The sequence below is a fragment of the Oncorhynchus nerka genome, linkage group LG4 (genome assembly GCF_034236695.1).
Source record: "Oncorhynchus nerka isolate Pitt River linkage group LG4, Oner_Uvic_2.0, whole genome shotgun sequence".
Lineage (NCBI taxonomy): Eukaryota > Metazoa > Chordata > Actinopteri > Salmoniformes > Salmonidae > Oncorhynchus > Oncorhynchus nerka.
Genome location: NC_088399.1, coordinates 27,121,133 through 27,138,185, shown reverse-complemented (window position 1 = coordinate 27,138,185; position 17,053 = coordinate 27,121,133). Strand labels below are relative to the sequence as shown.

The window sequence follows — 17,053 nt, the reverse complement described above, 5'->3', positions numbered from 1 at the left end:
GGAGCGGTGCTGTGTGGGGCGGTGTGGTGGGAGCGGTGCTGTGTGGGCGGTGTGGTGGGAGCAGTGCTGGTGGGTGGGAGCGATGCTGGTGCGGTGTGTGGGAGCAGTGCTGTGTGTGTGTGGTGGGAAGCGGTGTAGGGCGGTGCTGTTGGGGGCGGTGTGGTGGGAGCAGTGCGGTGTGGGGCGGTGGGAGCAGTGCTGTGTGGGGCGGTGCTGTGTGGGGCGGTGTGGTGGGAGCAGTGCTGTGTGGGGCGGTGTAGTGGTGGCAGTGCTGTGTGGGGCGGTGCTGTGTGGGGGTGTGGTGGGAGAGGTGCGGTGTGGGGGCGGTGTGGTGGGAGCGTGTAGTGGGGGCAGTGCTGTGTGGGGGCGGTGCTGTGTGGGGCGGTGTGGTGGGAGCAGTGCTGTGGGGGCGTTGTGGGCGGTGTGGTGGGAGAGGTGCGGTGTGGGGCAGTGTAGTGGGGGCAGTGCTGTGTGGGGCGGTGTGGTGGGAGCGGTGTAGTGGGGGTGGTGCTGTTTGGGGCGGTGTGGTGGGAGCAGTGCGGTGTGGGGCGGTGTGGTGGGAGCAGTGCGGTGTGGGGCGGTGTGGTGGAGAGGTGCGGTGTGGTGGGGAGGTGCGGTGTGGTGGGGGTGGTGCTGTGTGGGGCGGTGTGGTGGGAGCAGTGTAGTGGGCGGTGGGGTGTGGGGCGGTGTGTTGGGAGAGGTGCGGTGGGGTGGGAGTGGTGTTGTGGGGGTGGTGCTTTGTGGGGCGGTGTGTTGGGAACAGTGTAGTGGGGGCGGTGGGGTGGGAGCAGTGCGGTGTGGGGCGGTGTGGTGGGAGCAGTGCGGTGTGGCGGGATTGGTGTTGTGGGGCAGTGCTGTGTGGGGCGGTGTGGTGGGAGCAGTGTAGTGGGGCGGTGGGGTGTCAGGCTGTGTTGGGACGGTGTAGTGGGGCGGTGGGGTGTGGGGCGGTGTGTTGGGAGAGGTGCGGTGGGGTGGGAGCGGTGTTGTGGGGTGGTGCTGTGTGGGGGCGGTGTGGTGGGAGCAGTGCGGTGTGGGCGGTGTGGTGGGAACGATGCTGTGTGGGCGGTGTGGTGGGAGCGTGCTGTGTGGGGCAGTGTGGTGGGACGATGCTGTGTGGGGCGGTGTGTTGGGAGCGGTGTAGTGGGGTGGTGCTGTGTGGGGCGGTGTGGTGGGAGCAGTGCGGTGTGGTGCGGTGTGGTGGGAGGTGCGGTGTGGCGGGAGCGGTGTGTGGGGGCAGTGCGGTGTGGGGCGGTGCTGTGTGGGGCAGTGTGGTGGGAGCAGTGTAGTGGGGGCGGTGGGGTGTGGGGGCGGTGTGTTGGGAGGTGCGGTGTGGTGGGAGCGGTGTTGTGGGGTGGTGCTGTGTGGGGCGGTGTGGTGGGAGCAGTGCGGTGTGGTGGGAGCGGTGTAGTGTGTGGTGGGAGCAGTGTAGTGGGGCGGTGGGGTGTGGGGCGGTGTGTTGGGAGCGGTGTAGTGGGAGCAGTGCGGTGTGGGGCGGTGTGGTGGGAGCGATGCTGTGTGGGGCGGTGTGGTGGGAGCGTGCTGTGTGGGGCAGTGTGGTGGGAGCGGTGCTGTGTGGGGGCGGTGTGGTGGGAGCAGTGCTGTGTGGGCGGTGTGGTGGGAAGCGTGCTGTGTGGGCGGTGTGGTGGGAGCGGTGCTGTGTGGGGCAGTGTGGTGGGAGCAGTGCTGTGTGGGGCGGTGTGGTGGGAGCGATGCTGTGTGGGGGCGGTGTGGTGGGAGCAGTGCTGTGTGGGGCAGTGTGGTGGGAGCAGTGCTGTGTGGGGCGGTGTGGTGGGAGCGGTGTAGTGGGGTGGTGCTGTGTGGGGCGGTGTGGTGGGAGCAGTGCGGTGTGGGGCGGTGTGGTGGGAGGTGCGGTGTGGTGGGAGCGGTGTTGTGGGGTGCGGTGCTGTGTGGGGCGGTGTGGTGGGAGCGTGCTGTGTGGGGCGGTGTGGTGGGAGCGATGCTGTGTGGGGGCGGTGTGGTGGGACGGTGCTGTGTGGGCGGTGTGGTGGGAGCAGTGCTGTGTGGGGCAGTGTGGTGGGAGCGGTGCTGTGTGGGGGCGGTGTGGTGGGAGCGATGCTGTGTGGGGCGGTGTGGTGGGAGCGGTGCTGTGGGGGCGGTGTGGTGGGAGCAGTGCTGTGTGGGGCAGTGTGGTGGGAGCGTGCTGTGTGGGGCGGTGTGGTGGGAGCAGTGCTGTGTGGGGCCGTGTGGTGGGAGCGTGCTGTGTGGGGCAGTGTGGGAGCGGTGCTGTGTGGGGCAGTGTGGTGGGAGCAGTGCTGTGTGGGGGCGGTGTGGTGGGAGCGTGCTGTGTGGGGCGGTGTGGTGGGAGCAGTGCTGTGTGGGGCAGTGTGGTGGGAGCAGTGCTGTGTGGGCGGTGTGGTGGGAGCGGTGTAGTGGGGGTGGTGCTGTGTGGGGCGGTGTGGTGGGAGCAGTGCGGTGTGGGGCGGTGTGGTGGGAGCGGTGCGGTGTGGTGGGAGCGGTGTTGTGGGGGCTGTGCTGTGTGGGGAGCGGTGTGGTGGGAGCGTGCTGTGTGGGCGGTGTGGTGGGAGCGATGCTGTGTGGGGCGGTGTGGTGGGAGGCGGTGCTGTGTGGGGGCGGTGTGGTGGGAGCAGTGCTGTGTGGGGCAGTGTGGTGGGAGCGGTGCTGTGGGGCGGTGTGGTGGGAGCGTGCTGTGTGGGGCGGTGTGGTGGGAGCGGTGCTGTGTGGGGCGGTGTGGTGGGAGCAGTGCTGTGTGGGGCAGTGTGGTGGGAGCGAAGCTGTGTGGGGCGGTGTGGTGGGAGCAGTGCTGTGTGGGGCGGTGTGGTGGGAGCGGTGTAGTGGGGGTGGTGCTGTGTGGGGCGGTGTGGTGGGAGCAGTGCGGTGTGGGGGCGGTGTGGTGGAGAGGTGCGGTGTGGTGGGAGCGGTGTTGTGGGGTGGTGCTGTGTGGGGCGGTGTGGTGGGAGCGGTGTAGTGGGGCAGTGCTGTGTGGGGCGGTGTGGTGGGAGCAGTGTAGTGGGGGCGGTGCGGTGTGTTGGCGGTGTAGTGGGGCGGTGGGGTGTGTGGCGGTGTGTTGGGAGCGGTGAGGGGGCGGTGGGGTGTGGGCGGTGCTGTGGGGCGGTGCTGTGTGGGGGCGGGAGTGTGGTGGGGCAGTGCGGTGGTGTGGTGGGATTGGTGTTGTGGGGTCAGTGCTGTGGGGCGGTGTGGTGGGAGCGGTGCGGTGTGGTGGGAGAGGTGCGGTGTGGTGCTGTGTGGGCGGTGCTGTGTGGGGCGGTGTGGTGGGAGCAGTGCTGTGTGGGGCGGTGTGGTGGGAGCGATGCTGTGTGGGGGAGCGGTGTGGTGGGAGCAGTGCTGTGTGGGGCTGTGGTGGGAGCGATGCTGTGTGTGGTGGGAGCGGTGCTGTGTGTGGGGCAGTGTGGTGGGAGCAGTGCTGTGTGGGCGGTGTGGTGGGAGCGATGCTGTGTGGGCGGTGTGGTGGGAGCAGTGCTGTGTGGGGCAGTGTGGTGGGAGCAGTGCTGTGTGGGGCGGTGTGGTGGGAGCGGTGTAGTGGGAGTGGTGCTGTGTGGGGGGCGGTGTGGTGGGAGCAGTGCGGTGTGGGGCGGTGTGGTGGGAGAGGTGCGGTGTGGGGGCGGTGTGGTGGGAGCGGTGCTGTGGGGGCGGTGTGGTGGGAGCAGTGCTGTGTGGGGCAGTGTGGTGGGAGCGGTGCTGTGTGGGGCGGTGTGTGGTGGGAGCGATGCTGTGTGGGGGCGGTGTGGTGGGAGGTGCTGTGTGGGGGCGGTGTGGTGGGAGCAGTGCTGTGTGGGGCCGTGTGGTGGGAGCATGCTGTGTGGGGCAGTGTGGTGGGAGCGGTGCTGTGTGGGGCAGTGTGGTGGGAGCAGTGCTGTGTTGGCGGTGTGGTGGGAGCGTGCTGTGTGGGGCGGTGTGGTGGGAGCAGTGCTGTGTGGGGCAGTGTGGTGGGAGCAGTGCTGTGTGGGGCGGTGGTGTTGGGGCGGTGTAGTGGGGGGTGGTGCTGTGTGGGCGGTGTGGTGGGAGCAGTGCGGTGTGGGGGCGGTGTGGTGGGAGAGGTGCGGTGTGGTGCGGTGTTGTGGGAGCTGTGCTGTGGGGGGCGGTGTGGTGGGAAGCGTGCTGTGTGGGGCGGTGTGGTGGGAGCGATGCTGTGTGGGGCGGTGTGGTGGGAGCGGTGCTGTGTGGGGCGGTGTGGTGGGAGCAGTGCTGTGTGGGGGCGGTGTGGTGGGAGCGGTGCTGTGTGGGGCGGTGTGGTGGGAGCGTGCTGTGTGGGGGCGGTGTGGTGGGAGCGGTGCTGTGTGGGCGGTGTGTGGGAGCAGTGCTGTGTGGGCAGTGTGGTGGGAGCGTGCTGTGTGGGGCGGTGTGGTGGGAGCAGTGCTGTGTGGGGCGGTGTGGTGGGAGCGGTGCTGTGGGGGTGGTGCTGTGTGGGTGGTGGGAGCAGTGCGGTGTGGGGCGGTGTGGTGGGAGAGGTGCGGTGTGGTGGGAGCGGTGTTGTGGGGTGGTGCTGTGTGGGGGCGGTGTGGTGGGAGCGGTGTGGTGGGAGGCAGTGCTGTGTGGGCGGTGTGGTGGGAGCAGTGTAGTGGGGGCGGTGGGGTGTGGGCGGTGTGTTAGGAGCTGTGTAGTGGGGGCGGTGGGGTGTGTGGCGGTGTGTTGGGAGCGGTGGGGGAGCAGTGGGGTGGGGCGGTGCTGGGTGATGCTGTGTGGGGCGGTGTGGTGGGAGCGTGCGGTGTGGGGCAGTGTGGTGGGATTGGTGTTGTGGGGTCAGTGCTGTGTGGGGCGGTGTGGTGGGAGCAGTGCGGTGTGGTGGGAAGGTGCGGTGTGGGGCGGTGCTGTGTGGGGGCGGTGCTGTGTGGGGGCGGTGTGGTGGGAGCAGTGCTGTGTGGGGCAGTGTGGTGGGAGCGATGCTGTGTGGGGCGGTGTGGTGGGAGCAGTGCTGTGTGGGGCGGTGTGGTGGGAGCGATGCTGTGTGGGGCAGTGTGGTGGGAGCGGTGCTGTGTGGGGCAGTGTGGTGGGAGCAGTGCTGTGTGGGGCGGTGTGGTGGGAGCGATGCTGTGTGGGGCGGTGTGGTGGGAGCAGTGCTGTGTGGGGCAGTGTGGTGGGAGCAGTGCTGTGTGGGGCGGTGTGGTGGGAGCGGTGTAGTGGGGGTGGTGCTGTGTGGGGCGGTGTGGTGTGTGGTGTGGGGCGGTGTGGTGGGAGGTGGTGCGGTGTGGTGGGAGGGCGGTGTTGTGGGGGCGGTGCTGTGTGGGGCGGTGTGGTGGGAGCGATGCTGTGTGGGGCGGTGTGGTGGGAGCGATGCTGTGTGGGGCAGTGTGGTGGGAGCGGTGCTGTGTGGGGCGGTGTGGTGGGAGCAGTGCTGTGTGGGGCAGTGTGGTGGGAGTGGTGCTGTGTGGGGGCGGTGTGGTGGGAGCAGTGCTGTGTGGGGCAGTGTGGTGGGAGCAGTGCTGTGTGGGGCGGTGTGGTGGGAGCGGTGTAGTGGGGGTGGTGCTGTGTGGGGCGGTGTGGTGGGAGCAGTGCGGTGTGGGCGCGGTGTGTGGGAGAGGTGCGGTGTGGTGGGAGCGGTGTTGTGGGGGCGGTGCTGTGTGGGCGGTGTGGTGGGAGCGATGCTGTGTGGGGGCGGTGTGGTGGGAGCGTGCTGTGGGGCGGTGGTGGGAGCGGTGCTGTGTGGGCGGTGTGGTGGGAGCAGTGCTGTGTGGGGCAGTGTGGTGGGAGCGGTGCTGTGTGGGCGGTGTGGTGGGAGCGATGCTGTGTGGGGGCGGTGTGGTGGGAGCGGTGCTGTGTGGGGGCGGTGTGGTGGGAGCAGTGCTGTGGGGCAGTGTGGTGGGAGCGATGCTGTGGGGGCGGTGTGGTGGGAGCAGTGCTGTGTGGGGCCGTGTGGTGGGAGCGATGCTGTGTGGGGCAGTGTGGTGGGAGCGGTGCTGTGTGGGGCAGTGTGGTGGGAGCAGTGCTGTGTGGGCGGTGTGGTGGGAGCGATGCTGTGTGGGGGGTGTGGTGGGAGCAGTGCTGTGTGGGGCAGTGTGGTGGGAGCAGTGCTGTGTGGGCGGTGTGGTGGGAGCGGTGTAGTGGGGTGGTGCTGTGTGGGCGGTGTGGTGGGAGCAGTGCGGTGTGGGGCGGTGTGGTGGGAGAGGTGCGGTGTGGTGGGAGCGGTGTTGTGGGGGCTGTGCTGTGTGGGGCGGTGTGGTGGGAGCGATGCTGTGTGGGGCGGTGTGGTGGGAGCGATGCTGTGTGGGGCGGTGTGGTGGGAGCGGTGCTGTGTGGGGCGGTGTGGTGGGAGCAGTGCTGTGTGGGGCAGTGTGGTGGGAGCGGTGCTGTGTGGGGCGGTGTGGTGGGAGCGATGCTGTGGGGCGGTGTGGTGGGAGCGGTGCTGTGTGGGCGGTGTGGTGGGAGCAGTGCTGTGTGGGGCAGTGTGGTGGGAGCGAAGCTGTGGGGCGGTGTGGTGGGAGCAGTGCTGTGTGGGGCGGTGTGGTGGGAGCGGTGTAGTGGGGTGGTGCTGTGTGCTGGTGGGAGCAGTGCGGTGTGGGCGGTGGTGGGAGAGTGCGGTGTGGTGGGAAGCGGTGTTGTGGGGGTGCTGTGTGGGGGCGGTGTGGTGGGAGCGGTGTGGGGCAGTGTGTTGGGAGTGTGGTGGGAGCAGTGTAGAGGGCGGTGGGGTGTGGGGGCGGTGTGTTGGGAGCGGTGTAGTGGGGCGGTGGGGTGTGTGGCGGTGTGTTGGGAGCGGTGTAGTGGGAGGCGGTGGGGTGTGGAGCGTGCTGGTGGGGGCGGTGCTGTGTGGGGCGGTGTGGTGGGAGCAGTGCGGTGTGGGGCAGTGTGGTGGGATTGGTGTTGTGGGGTCAGTGCTGTGTGGGGCGGTGTGGTGGGAGGGTGCGGTGTGGTGGGAGAGGTGCGGTGTGGGGCGGTGCTGTGTGGGCGGTGCTGTGTGGGGGCGGTGTGGTGGGAGCAGTGCTGTGTGGGGCAGTGTGGTGGGAGCGTGCTGTGTGGGGGCGGTGTGGTGGGAGCAGTGCTGTGTGGGGCGGTGTGGTGGGAGCGATGCTGTGTGGGGCAGTGTGGTGGGAGCGGTGCTGTGGGGGCAGTGTGGTGGGAGCAGTGCTGTGTGGGGGGCGGTGTGGTGGGAGCGATGCTGTGGGGCGGTGGGTGGGAGCAGTGCTGTGTGGGGGCAGTGTGGTGGGAGCAGTGCTGTGTGGGGCGGTGTGGTGGGAGCGGTGTAGTGGGGGTGGTGCTGTGTGGGGCGGTGTGGTGGGAGCAGTGCGGTGTGGGGCGGTGTGGTGGGAGGTGCGGTGTGGTGGGGGCGGTGTGGTGGGAGCGGTGCTGTGTGGGGGCGGTGTGGTGGGAGCAGTGCTGTGTGGGGCAGTGTGGTGGGAGCGGTGCTGTGTGGGGCGGTGTGGTGGGAGCGATGCTGTGTGGGGCGGTGTGGTGGGAGCGCGATGCTGTGTGGGGGCGGTGTGGTGGGGAGCAGTGCTGTGTGGGGCCATTGTGGTGGGAGCGATGCTGTGTGGGGCAGTGTGGTGGGAGCGGTGCTGTGTGGGGCAGTGTGGTGGGAGCAGTGCTGTGTGGGGCGGTGTGGTGGGAGCGATGCTGTGTGGGGCGGTGTGGTGGGAGCAGTGCTGTGTGGGGCAGTGTGGTGGGAGCAGTGCTGTGTGGGGCGGTGTGGTGGGAGCGGTGTAGTGGGGTGGTGCTGTGTGGGGCGGTGTGGTGGGAGCAGTGCGGTGTGGGGCGGTGTGGTGGGAGAGGTGCGGTGTGGTGGGAGCGGTGTTGTGGGGCTGTGCTGTGTGGGCGGTGTGGTGGGAGCGTGCTGTGTGGGGCGGTGTGGTGGGAGCGTGCTGTGTGGGGCGGTGTGGTGGGAGCGGTGCTGTGTGGGGGCGGTGTGGTGGGAGCAGTGCTGTGTGGGGCAGTGTGGTGGGAGCGGTGCTGTGTGGGCGGTGTGGTGGGAGCGTGCTGTGTGGGGCGGTGTGGTGGGAGCGGTGCTGTGTGGGGGCGGTGTGGTGGGAGCAGTGCTGTGTGGGGCAGTGTGGTGGGAGCGATGCTGTGTGGGGCGGTGTGGTGGGAGCAGTGCTGTGTGGGGCGGTGTGGTGGGAGCGGTGTAGTGGGGTGGTGCTGTGTGGGGTGGTGTGGTGGGAGCAGTGCGGTGTGGGGCGGTGTGGTGGGAGCGGTGTGGTGGGAGCGGTGTTGTGGGGGGTGGTGCTGTGTGGGGGCGGTGTGGTGGGAGCGGTGTAGTGGGGCAGTGCTGTGTGGGGGCGGTGTGGTGGGAGCAGTGTAGTGGGCGGTGGGGTGTGGGGCGGTGTGTTGGGAGCGGTGTAGTGGGGCGGTGGGGTGTGTGGCGGTGTGTTGGGAGCGGTGTAGTGGGGGCGGTGGGGTGTGGGCGGCGTGTGTGTGGGGCGGTGCTGTGTGGGGCGGTGTGGTGGGAGCAGTGCGGTGTGGGGCAGTGTGGTGGGATTGGTGTTGTGGGGTCAGTGCTGTGTGGGGCGGTGTGGTGGGAGAGGTGCGGTGTGGTGGGAGAGGTGCGGTGTGGGGCGGTGCTGTGTGGGGCGGTGCTGTGTGGGGCGGTGTGGTGGGAGCAGTGCTGTGTGGGGCAGTGTGGTGGGAGCGATGCTGTGTGGGGCGGTGTGGTGGGAGCAGTGCTGTGTGGGGCGGTGTGGTGGGAGCGATGCTGTGTGGGGCAGTGTGGTGGGAGCGGTGCTGTGTGGGGCAGTGTGGTGGGAGCAGTGCTGTGTGGGGGCGGTGTGGTGGGAGCGTGCTGTGGGGGGCGGTGTGGTGGGAGCGTGCTGTGTGGGGCAGTGTGGTGGGAGCAGTGCTGTGTGGGGCGGTGTGGTGGGAGCGGTGTAGTGGGGTGTGCTGTGTGGGCAGTGTGGTGGGAGGCGGTGCTGTGTGGGGCAGTGTGGTGGGAGCAGTGCTGTGTGGGGCGGTGTGGTGGGAGCGATGCTGTGTGGGGCGGTGTGGTGGGAGCAGTGCTGTGTGGGGCAGTGTGGTGGGAGCAGTGCTGTGTGGGGCGGTGTGGTGGGAGCGGTGTAGTGGGGGTGGTGCTGTGTGGGGCGGTGTGGTGGGAGCAGTGCGGTGTGGGGCGGTGGTGGGAGGGTGCGGTGTGGTGGGAGCCCGGTGTTGTGGGGGCGGTGCTGTGTGGGCGGTGTGGTGGGAGCGTGCTGTGTGGGCGGTGTGGTGGGAGCGATGCTGTGTGGGGCGGTGTGGTGGGAGCGGTGCTGTGTGGGGCGGTGTGGTGGGAGCAGTGCTGTGTGGGGCAGTGTGTGGGAGCGGTGCTGTGTGGGGCGGTGTGGTGGGAGCGATGCTGTGTGGGCGGTGTGGTGGGAGCGGTGCTGTGTGGGGCGGTGTGGTGGGAGCAGTGCTGTGTGGGCAGTGTGGTGGGAGCGATGCTGTGTGGGGCGGTGTGGTGGGAGCAGTGCTGTGTGGGGCGGTGTGGTGGGAGCGGTGTAGTGGGGGTGGTGCTGTGTGGGGCGGTGTGGTGGGAGCAGTGCGGTGTGGGGGCGGTGTGGTGGGAGCAGTGCTGTGTGGGGCGGTGCTGTGTGGGGCGGTGTGGTGGGAGCAGTGCTGTGTGGGGCGGTGTAGTGGTGGCAGTGCTGTGTGGGGCGGTGCTGTGTGGGGGCGGTGTGGTGGGAGAGGTGCGGTGTGGGCGGTGTGGTGGGAGCGGTGTAGTGGGGGCAGTGCTGTGTGGGCGGTGCTGTGTGGGGCGGTGTGGTGGGAGCAGTGCTGTGTGGGGCGTTGTGGGGCGGTGTGGTGGGAGAGGTGCGGTGTGGGGCAGTGTAGTGGGGGCAGTGCTGTGTGGGGGCGGTGTGGTGGGAGCGGTGTAGTGGGTGGTGCTGTTTGGGGCGGTGTGGTGGGAGCAGTGCGGTGTGGGGCGGTGTGGTGGGAGCAGTGCGGTGTGGGCGGTGTGGTGGGAGAGGTGCGGTGTGGTGGGAGAGGTGCGGTGTGGTGGGAGTGGTGCTGTGTGGGGCGGTGTGGTGGGAGCAGTGTAGTGGGGGGGGTGGGGTGTGGGCGGTGTGTTGGGAGAGGTGCGGTGGGGTGGGAGTGGTGTTGTGGGGTGGTGCTTTGTGGGGCGGTGTGTTGGGAGCAGTGTAGTGGGGGCGGTGGGGTGGGAGCAGTGCGGTGTGGGCGGTGTGGTGGGAGCAGTGCGGTGTGGTGGGATTGGTGTTGTGGGGGCAGTGCTGTGTGGGCGGTGTGGTGGGAGCAGTGTAGTGGGGGCGGTGGGGTGTGGGGGCGGTGTGTTGGGAGCGGTGTAGTGGGGCGGTGGGGTGTGGGGGCGGTGTGTTGGGAGAGGTGCGGTGGGGTGGGAGCGGTGTTGTGGGGGTGGTGCTGTGTGGGGCGGTGTGGTGGGAGCAGTGCGTGTGGGCGGTGTGGTGGGAGCGATGCTGTGTGGGGGCGGTGTGGTGGGAGCGTGCTGTGTGGGGCAGTGTGGTGGGAGCGTGCTGTGTGGGCGGTGTGTTGGGAGCGGTGTAGTGGGGGTGGTGCTGTGTGGGGCGGTGTGGTGGGAGCAGTGCGGTGTGGTGCGGTGTGGTGGGAGAGGTGCGGTGTGGCGGGAGCGGTGTAGTGGGGGCAGTGCGGTGTGGGGGCGGTGCTGTGTGGGGCAGTGTGGTGGGAGCAGTGTAGTGGGCGGTGGGGTGTGGGGCGGTGTGTTGGAGAGGTGCGGTGTGGTGGGAGCGGTGTTGTGGGTGGTGCTGTGTGGGGCGGTGTGGTGGGAGCAGTGCGGTGTGGTGGGAGAAGCGGTGTAGTGGGGGCGGTGTGGTGGGAGCAGTGTAGTGGGGGCGGTGGGTGTGGGCGGTGTGTTGGGTGTGTGGTGGGAGCGGTTGTGGTGGGTGGTGCTGTGTGGGGCGGTGTGGTGGGAGCAGTGCGGTGTGGTGGGAGCGGTGTAGTGGGGGCGGTGTGGTGGGAGCAGTGTAGTGGGGCGGTGGGGTGTGGTGGTTAGGAGCGAGTGGGAGCAGTGCGGTGTGGGCGGTGTGGTGGGAGCGATGCTGTGTGGGGGCGGTGTGGTGGGAGCGATGCTGTGTGGGGCAGTGTGGTGGGAGCGGTGCTGTGTGGGGCGGTGTGGTGGGAGCAGTGCTGTGTGGGCGGTGTGGTGGGAGCGATGCTGTGTGGGGCGGTGTGGTGGGAGCGGTGCTGTGTGGGGCAGTGTGGTGGGAGCAGTGCTGTGTGGGGCGGTGTGGTGGGAGCGTGCTGTGGGCGGTGTGGTGGGAGCAGTGCTGTGTGGGGCAGTGTGGTGGGAGCAGTGCTGTGTGGGGGCGGTGTGGTGGGAGCGGTGTAGTGGGGGTGGTGCTGTGTGGGGCGGTGTGGTGGGAGCAGTGCGGTGTGGGGCGGTGTGGTGGGAGGTGCGGTGTGGTGGGAGCGGTGTTGTGGGGGCGGTGCTGTGTGGGGGGGTGTGGTGGGAGCGTGCTGTGTGGGCGGTGTGGTGGGAGCGATGCTGTGGGGGCGGTGTGGTGGGAGCGGTGCTGTGTGGGGCGGTGTGGTGGGAGCAGTGCTGTGTGGGGCAGTGTGGTGGGAGCGGTGCTGTGTGGGGCGGTGTGGTGGGAGCGATGCTGTGTGGGGCGGTGTGGTGGGAGCGGTGCTGTGTGGGGCGGTGTGGTGGGAGCAGTGCTGTGTGGGGCAGTGTGGTGGGAGCGATGCTGTGTGGGGCGGTGTGGTGGGAGCAGTGCTGTGTGGGGCCGTGTGGTGGGAGCGATGCTGTGTGGGGCAGTGTGGTGGGAGCGGTGCTGTGTGGGGCAGTGTGGTGGGAGCAGTGCTGTGTGGGGGCGGTGTGGTGGGAGCGATGCTGTGGGGCGGTGTGGTGGGAGCAGTGCTGTGTGGGGCAGTGTGGTGGGAGCAGTGCTGTGGGGCGGTGTGGTGGGAGCGGTGTAGTGGGGGTGGTGCTGTGTGGGGGCGGTGTGGTGGGAGCAGTGCGGTGTGGGGCGGTGTGGTGGGAGAGGTGCGGTGTGGTGGAGCGGTGTTGTGGGGGCTGTGCTGTGTGGGCGGTGTGGTGGGAGCGATGCTGTGTGGGCGGTGTGGTGGGAGCGATGCTGTGTGGGGCGGTGTGGTGGGAGCGGTGCTGTGTGGGGCGGTGTGGTGGGAGCAGTGCTGTGTGGGGCAGTGTGGTGGGAGCGGTGCTGTGTGGGGCGGTGGTGGGAGCGATGCTGTGTGGGGCGGTGTGGTGGGAGCGGTGCTGTGTGGGGCGGTGTGGTGGGAGCAGTGCTGTGTGGGGCAGTGTGGTGGGAGCGAAGCTGTGTGGGGCGGTGTGGTGGGAGCAGTGCTGTGTGGGGCGGTGTGGTGGGAGCGGTGTAGTGGGGGTGGTGCTGTGTGGGGGCGGTGTGGTGGGAGCAGTGCGGTGTGGGGCGGTGTGGTGGGAGAGGTGCGGTGTGGTGGGAGCGGTGTTGTGGGGGGTGGTGCTGTGTGGGGCGGTGTGGTGGGAGCGGTGTAGTGGGGGCAGTGCTGTGTGGGCGGTGTGGTGGGAGCAGTGTAGTGGGGGCGGTGGGGTGTGGGGCGGTGTGTTGGGAGCGGTGTAGTGGGGGCGGTGGGGTGTGTGGCGGTGTGTTGGGAGCGGTGTAGTGGGGGCGGTGGGGTGTGGGGCGGTGCTGTGTGGGGCGGTGCTGTGTGGGGGCGGTGTGGTGGGAGCAGTGCGGTGTGGGGCAGTGTGGTGGGATTGGTGTTGTGGGGTCAGTGCTGTGTGGGGCGGTGTGGTGGGAGAGGTGCGGTGTGGTGGGAGAGGTGCGGTGTGGTGGGAGAGGTGCGGTGTGGTGGGGGTGGTGCTGTGTGGGCGGTGTGGTGGGAGCGGTGTAGTGGGGGGCGGTGGGGTGTGGGCGGTGTGTTGGGAGCAGTGTAGTGGGGGCGGTGGGGTGTGGGGGCAGTGTAGTGGGGCAGTGCTGTGTGGGCGGTGTGGTGGGAGCAGTGTAGTGGGGCGGTGTGGTGGGAGCAGTGTAGTGGGGGGCGGTGTGGTGGGAGCAGTGTAGTGGGGGCGGTGGGGTGTGGGGCGGTGTGTTGGGAGCGGTGTAGTGGGGGCGGTGGGGTGTGGGCGGTGCTGTGTGGGGGCGGTGTAGTGGGGGCAGTGCTGTGTGGGGCGGTGCTGTGTGGGCGGTGTGGTGGGAACAGTGCGGTGTGGGGCGGTGTGGTGGGAGAGGTGCGGTGTGGTGGGAGAGGTGCGGTGTGGTGGGGGTGGTGCTGTGTGGGGCGGTGTGGTGGGATTGGTGTTGTGGGGGCAGTGCTGTGTGGGGGCGGTGTGGTGGGAGCAGTGCGGTGTGGGGCGGTGTGGTGGGAGCGGTGTTGTGGGGGCAGTGCTGTGTGGGGCGGTGTGGTGGGAGCAGTGCGGTGTGGGGCGGTGTGGTGGGAGCAGGTGCGGTGGGTGGGGGGGGTGCTGTGTGGGGCGGTGTGGTGGGAGCGGTGTAGTGGGGGCGGTGGGGTGTGGGCGGTGTGTTGGGAGCAGTGTAGTGGGGGCGGTGTGGTGGGAGCAGTGTAGTGGGGGCGGTGTGGTGGGAGCAGTGTAGTGGGGGCGGTGTGGTGGGAGCAGTGTAGTGGGGGCGGTGTGGTGGGAGCAGTGTAGTGGGGGCGGTGTAGTGGGAGCAGTGTAGTGGGGGCGGTGTGGTGGGAGCAGTGCTGTGTGGGGCGGTGTGGTGGGAGCAGTGCTGTGTGGGGCGGTGTGGTGGGAGCAGTGCTGTGGGGGCGGTGTGGTGGGAGCAGTGCTGTGTGGGGCGGTGTGGTGGGAGCAGTGCTGTGTGGGGCGGTGTGGTGGGAGAGGTGCGGTGTGGGGCGGTGTGGTGGGAGCAGTGCTGTGTGGGCGGTGTGGTGGGAGAGGTGCGGTGTGGTGGGAGCGGTGTAGTGGGGGCAGTGCTGTGTGGGGCGGTGTGGTGGGAGCGGTGTAGTGGGGGCAGTGCTGTGTGGGGCGGTGCGGTGGGGGCAGTGCTGTGTGGGGCGGTGTGGTGGGAGCAGTGCTGTGTGGGGGCGGTGTGGTGGGAGCAGTGCAGTGCGGTGTGGTGGGAGCGGTGCTGTGTGGTGGGAGAGGTGCGGTGTGGTGGGAGAGGTGCGGTGTGGTGGGAGCAGTGCGGTGTTGGGCGGTGTGGTGGGAGCGGTGTAGTGGGGGCAGTGCTGTGTGGGGCGGTGTGGTGGGAGCAGTGCGGTGTGGGGCGGTGTGGTGGGAGCAGTGCGGTGTGGGGCGGTGTGGTGGGAGCAGTGCGGTGTTGGGCGGTGTGGTGGGAGCGGTGTAGTGGGAGCAGTGCGGTGTGGGGCGGTGTGGTGGGAGCAGTGCGGTGTTGGGCGGTGTGGTGGGAGCGGTGTAGTGGGGGCAGTGCTGTGTGGTGGGAGCAGTGCGGTGTGGGGCGGTGTGGTGGGAGCAGTGCTGTGTGGGGCGGTGTGGTGGGAGAGGTGCGGTGTGGTGGGAGCGGTGTAGTGGGGGCAGTGCTGTGTGGTGGGAGCAGTGCGGTGTGGGGCGGTGTGGTGGGAGCGGTGTAGTGGGGGCAGTGCTGTGTGGGGCGGTGTGGTGGGAGCAGTGCGGTGTGGGGCGGTGTGGTGGGAGCCGTGTAGTGGGGGCAGTGCTGTGTGGGGCGGTGTGGTGGGAGCGGTGTAGTGGGGGTGGTGCTGTGTGGGGGCGGTGTGGTGGGAGCGGTGTAGTGGGGGCAGTGCTGTCTGGGGCGGTGTGGTGGGAGCAGTGCGGTGTGGGGCGGTGTGGTGGGAGCAGTGCGGTGTGGGGCGGTGGGGTGTGGGGCGGTGTGGTGGGAGCGGTGTAGTGGGGGAGGTGGGGTGGGAGCAGTGTAGTGGGGGCGGTAGTGGGGGCGGTGGGGTGTGGGGCGGTGTAGTGGGGGCTGTGGGGTGGGAGCAGTGTAGTGGGGGCGGTGTGGTGGGAGCAGTGTAGTGGGGGGCGGTGTGGTGGGAGCAGTGTAGTGGGGGCGGTGTGGTGGGAGCAGTGTAGTGGGGGCGGTGTGGTGGGAGCAGTGTAGTGGGGCGGTGTAGTGGGAGCAGTGCTGTGTGGGGGCGGTGTGGTGGGAGCAGTGCTGTGTGGGGGCGGTGTGGTGGGAGCAGTGCTGTGTGGGGGCGGTGTGGTGGGAGCAGTGCTGTGTGGGGCGGTGTGGTGGGAGCAGTGCGGTGTAGTGGGGGCAGTGCTGTGTGGGGCGGTGTGGTGGGAGCGGTGTAGTGGGGGCAGTGCTGTGTGGGGCGGTGCGGTGGGGGCAGTGCTGTGTGGGGCGGTGTGGTGGGAGCAGTGCTGTGTGGGGCGGTGTGGTGGGAGCAGTGCAGTGCGGTGTGGTGGGAGCGGTGCTGTGTGGTGGGAGAGGTGCGGTGTGGTGGGAGAGGTGCGGTGTGGTGGGAGCAGTGCGGTGTTGGGCGGTGTGGTGGGAGCGGTGTAGTGGGGGCAGTGCTGTGTGGGGCGGTGTGGTGGGAGCAGTGCGGTGTTGGGCGGTGTGGTGGGACGGTGTAGTGGGAGCAGTGCGGTGTGGGGCGGTGTGGTGGGAGCAGTGCGGTGTGGGGCGGTGTGGTGGGAGCAGTGCGGTGTGGGGGCGGTGTGGTGGGAGCAGTGCGGTGTTGGGCGGTGTGGTGGGAGCGGTGTAGTGGGGGCAGTGCTGTGTGGTGGGAGCAGTGCGGTGTGGGGCGGTGTGGTGGGAGCGGTGTAGTGGGGGCAGTGCTGTGTGGGGCGGTGTGGTGGGAGCAGTGCGGTGTGGGGCGGTGTGGTGGGAGCCGTGTAGTGGGGGCAGTGCTGTGTGGGGGGTGTGGTGGGAGCGGTGTAGTGGGGGTGGTGCTGTGTGGGCGGTGTGGTGGGAGCGGTGTAGTGGGGGCAGTGCTGTGTGGGGCGGTGTGGTGGGAGCAGTGCGGTGTGGGGCGGTGTGGTGGGAGCAGTGCGGTGTGGGCGGTGGGGTGTGGGGCGGTGTGGTGGGAGCGGTGTAGTGGGGGCGGTGTGGTGGGAGCGGTGTAGTGGGGGCAGTGCTGTGTGGGGCGGTGTGGTGGCAGCAGTGCGGTGTGGGGCGGTGTGGTGGGAGAGGTGCTGTGTGGGGCGGTGTGGTGGGAGCAGTGCAGTGCGTGTGTGGTGGGAGCAGTGCGGTGTGGGGCGGTGTGGTGGGAGCAGTGCGGTGTGGGGCGGTGGGGTGTGGGGCGGTGTGGTGGGAGCGGTGTAGTGGGGGCGGTGGGGTGGGAGCAGTGTAGTGGGGGCGGTAGTGGGGCGGTGGGGTGTGGGGCGGTGTAGTGGGGGCGGTGGGGTGGGAGCAGTGTAGTGGGGGCGGTGGGGTGGGAGCGGTGTAGTGGAGGCGGTGGGGTGTGGGGCGGTGTAGTGGGGGCGGTGGGGTGGGAGCGGTGTAGTGGGGGCGGTGGGGTGTGGGGCAGTGTGGTGCAGCAGGTGTCTCACCGTGATAATACACACTCTGACTTTTAATCAAGCCAGCGCTAGTCAGCAACACCATGTTCCGCTGTCCTCCCTTTATGCACACACACACACACACACACAAGGTTAAATTGTGATGCATGACTAAGCTGGTAATTGCAGCTTATCCGCCAGAACAGCTAAAAGTGACTATATCCCCTCTTCCTTCCTCCTTTTCTCTTTCTCTCTTATCCTCTTCTCCTCACTTCCCCTCCTTCTCTGCTCTGCTTTACTTCCTTCCCTCTTCTCTCTTCTCTTCCTGCTCTCCATCTTTCCTCTGTTCTGCTCTCTTTGCCTTCTTCTCTTCACCTCCCTTGTCCTTCTTCTCTTCCGTAATAATGGTATGAGAGGTTAGAACTGTTTATTATGTTTGTTAAGTCACCGTTATGACAGGGATATGTAGACCATAACATAGAGTTGTTTTGTAGCTCATCTCAACTCTGTCCAACAGCAGTCAAAGCATCCCAGTTTAACTGATAAATGTGTATGCAGACATCCCAGTTTAACTGATGTGTATGCAGACACCCCAGTTTAACTGATAAATGTGTATGCAGACATCCCAGTTTAACTGATGTGTATGCAGACACCCCAGTTTAACTGATAAATGTGTATGCAGACATCCCAGTTTAACTGATAAATGTGTATGCAGACATCCCAGTTTAACTGATGTGTATGCAGACACCCCAGTTTAACTGATAAATGTGTATGCAGACATCCCAGTTTAACTGATACATGTGTATGCAGACATCCCAGTTTAACTGATAAATGTGTATG

The 17,053-nt window shown here is 68.3% G+C and overlaps 1 protein-coding gene across 1 annotated transcript in view; it reads right to left on the bottom strand.

Moving 5' to 3' along the window:
* LOC135571503 (mucin-12-like) overlaps positions 1-16,319 on the bottom strand; it is a 56,838-nt gene extending 40,519 nt beyond the window's left edge. Inside the window, exons 1-20 of the mRNA XM_065018092.1 lie at positions 15,963-16,319; positions 15,708-15,849; positions 15,135-15,286; positions 14,615-14,954; positions 13,851-14,022; positions 12,252-12,806; positions 11,802-11,966; positions 10,439-10,958; positions 9,867-10,328; positions 9,002-9,135; positions 8,095-8,530; positions 7,033-7,308; positions 6,407-6,915; positions 4,496-4,883; positions 3,882-4,127; positions 2,959-3,234; positions 1,825-1,960; positions 1,163-1,511; positions 541-1,054; positions 11-213 (exon numbers count right to left, since the gene is read on the bottom strand). Coding sequence (XP_064874164.1) covers positions 11-213; positions 541-1,054; positions 1,163-1,511; positions 1,825-1,960; positions 2,959-3,234; positions 3,882-4,127; positions 4,496-4,883; positions 6,407-6,915; positions 7,033-7,308; positions 8,095-8,530; positions 9,002-9,135; positions 9,867-10,328; positions 10,439-10,958; positions 11,802-11,966; positions 12,252-12,806; positions 13,851-14,022; positions 14,615-14,954; positions 15,135-15,286; positions 15,708-15,849; positions 15,963-16,319 — 6,332 coding nt within the window. The remainder of the gene's footprint in view (positions 1-10; positions 214-540; positions 1,055-1,162; positions 1,512-1,824; positions 1,961-2,958; positions 3,235-3,881; positions 4,128-4,495; positions 4,884-6,406; positions 6,916-7,032; positions 7,309-8,094; positions 8,531-9,001; positions 9,136-9,866; positions 10,329-10,438; positions 10,959-11,801; positions 11,967-12,251; positions 12,807-13,850; positions 14,023-14,614; positions 14,955-15,134; positions 15,287-15,707; positions 15,850-15,962) is intronic.
* Between the last annotated feature and the right edge of the window lie 734 nt (positions 16,320-17,053).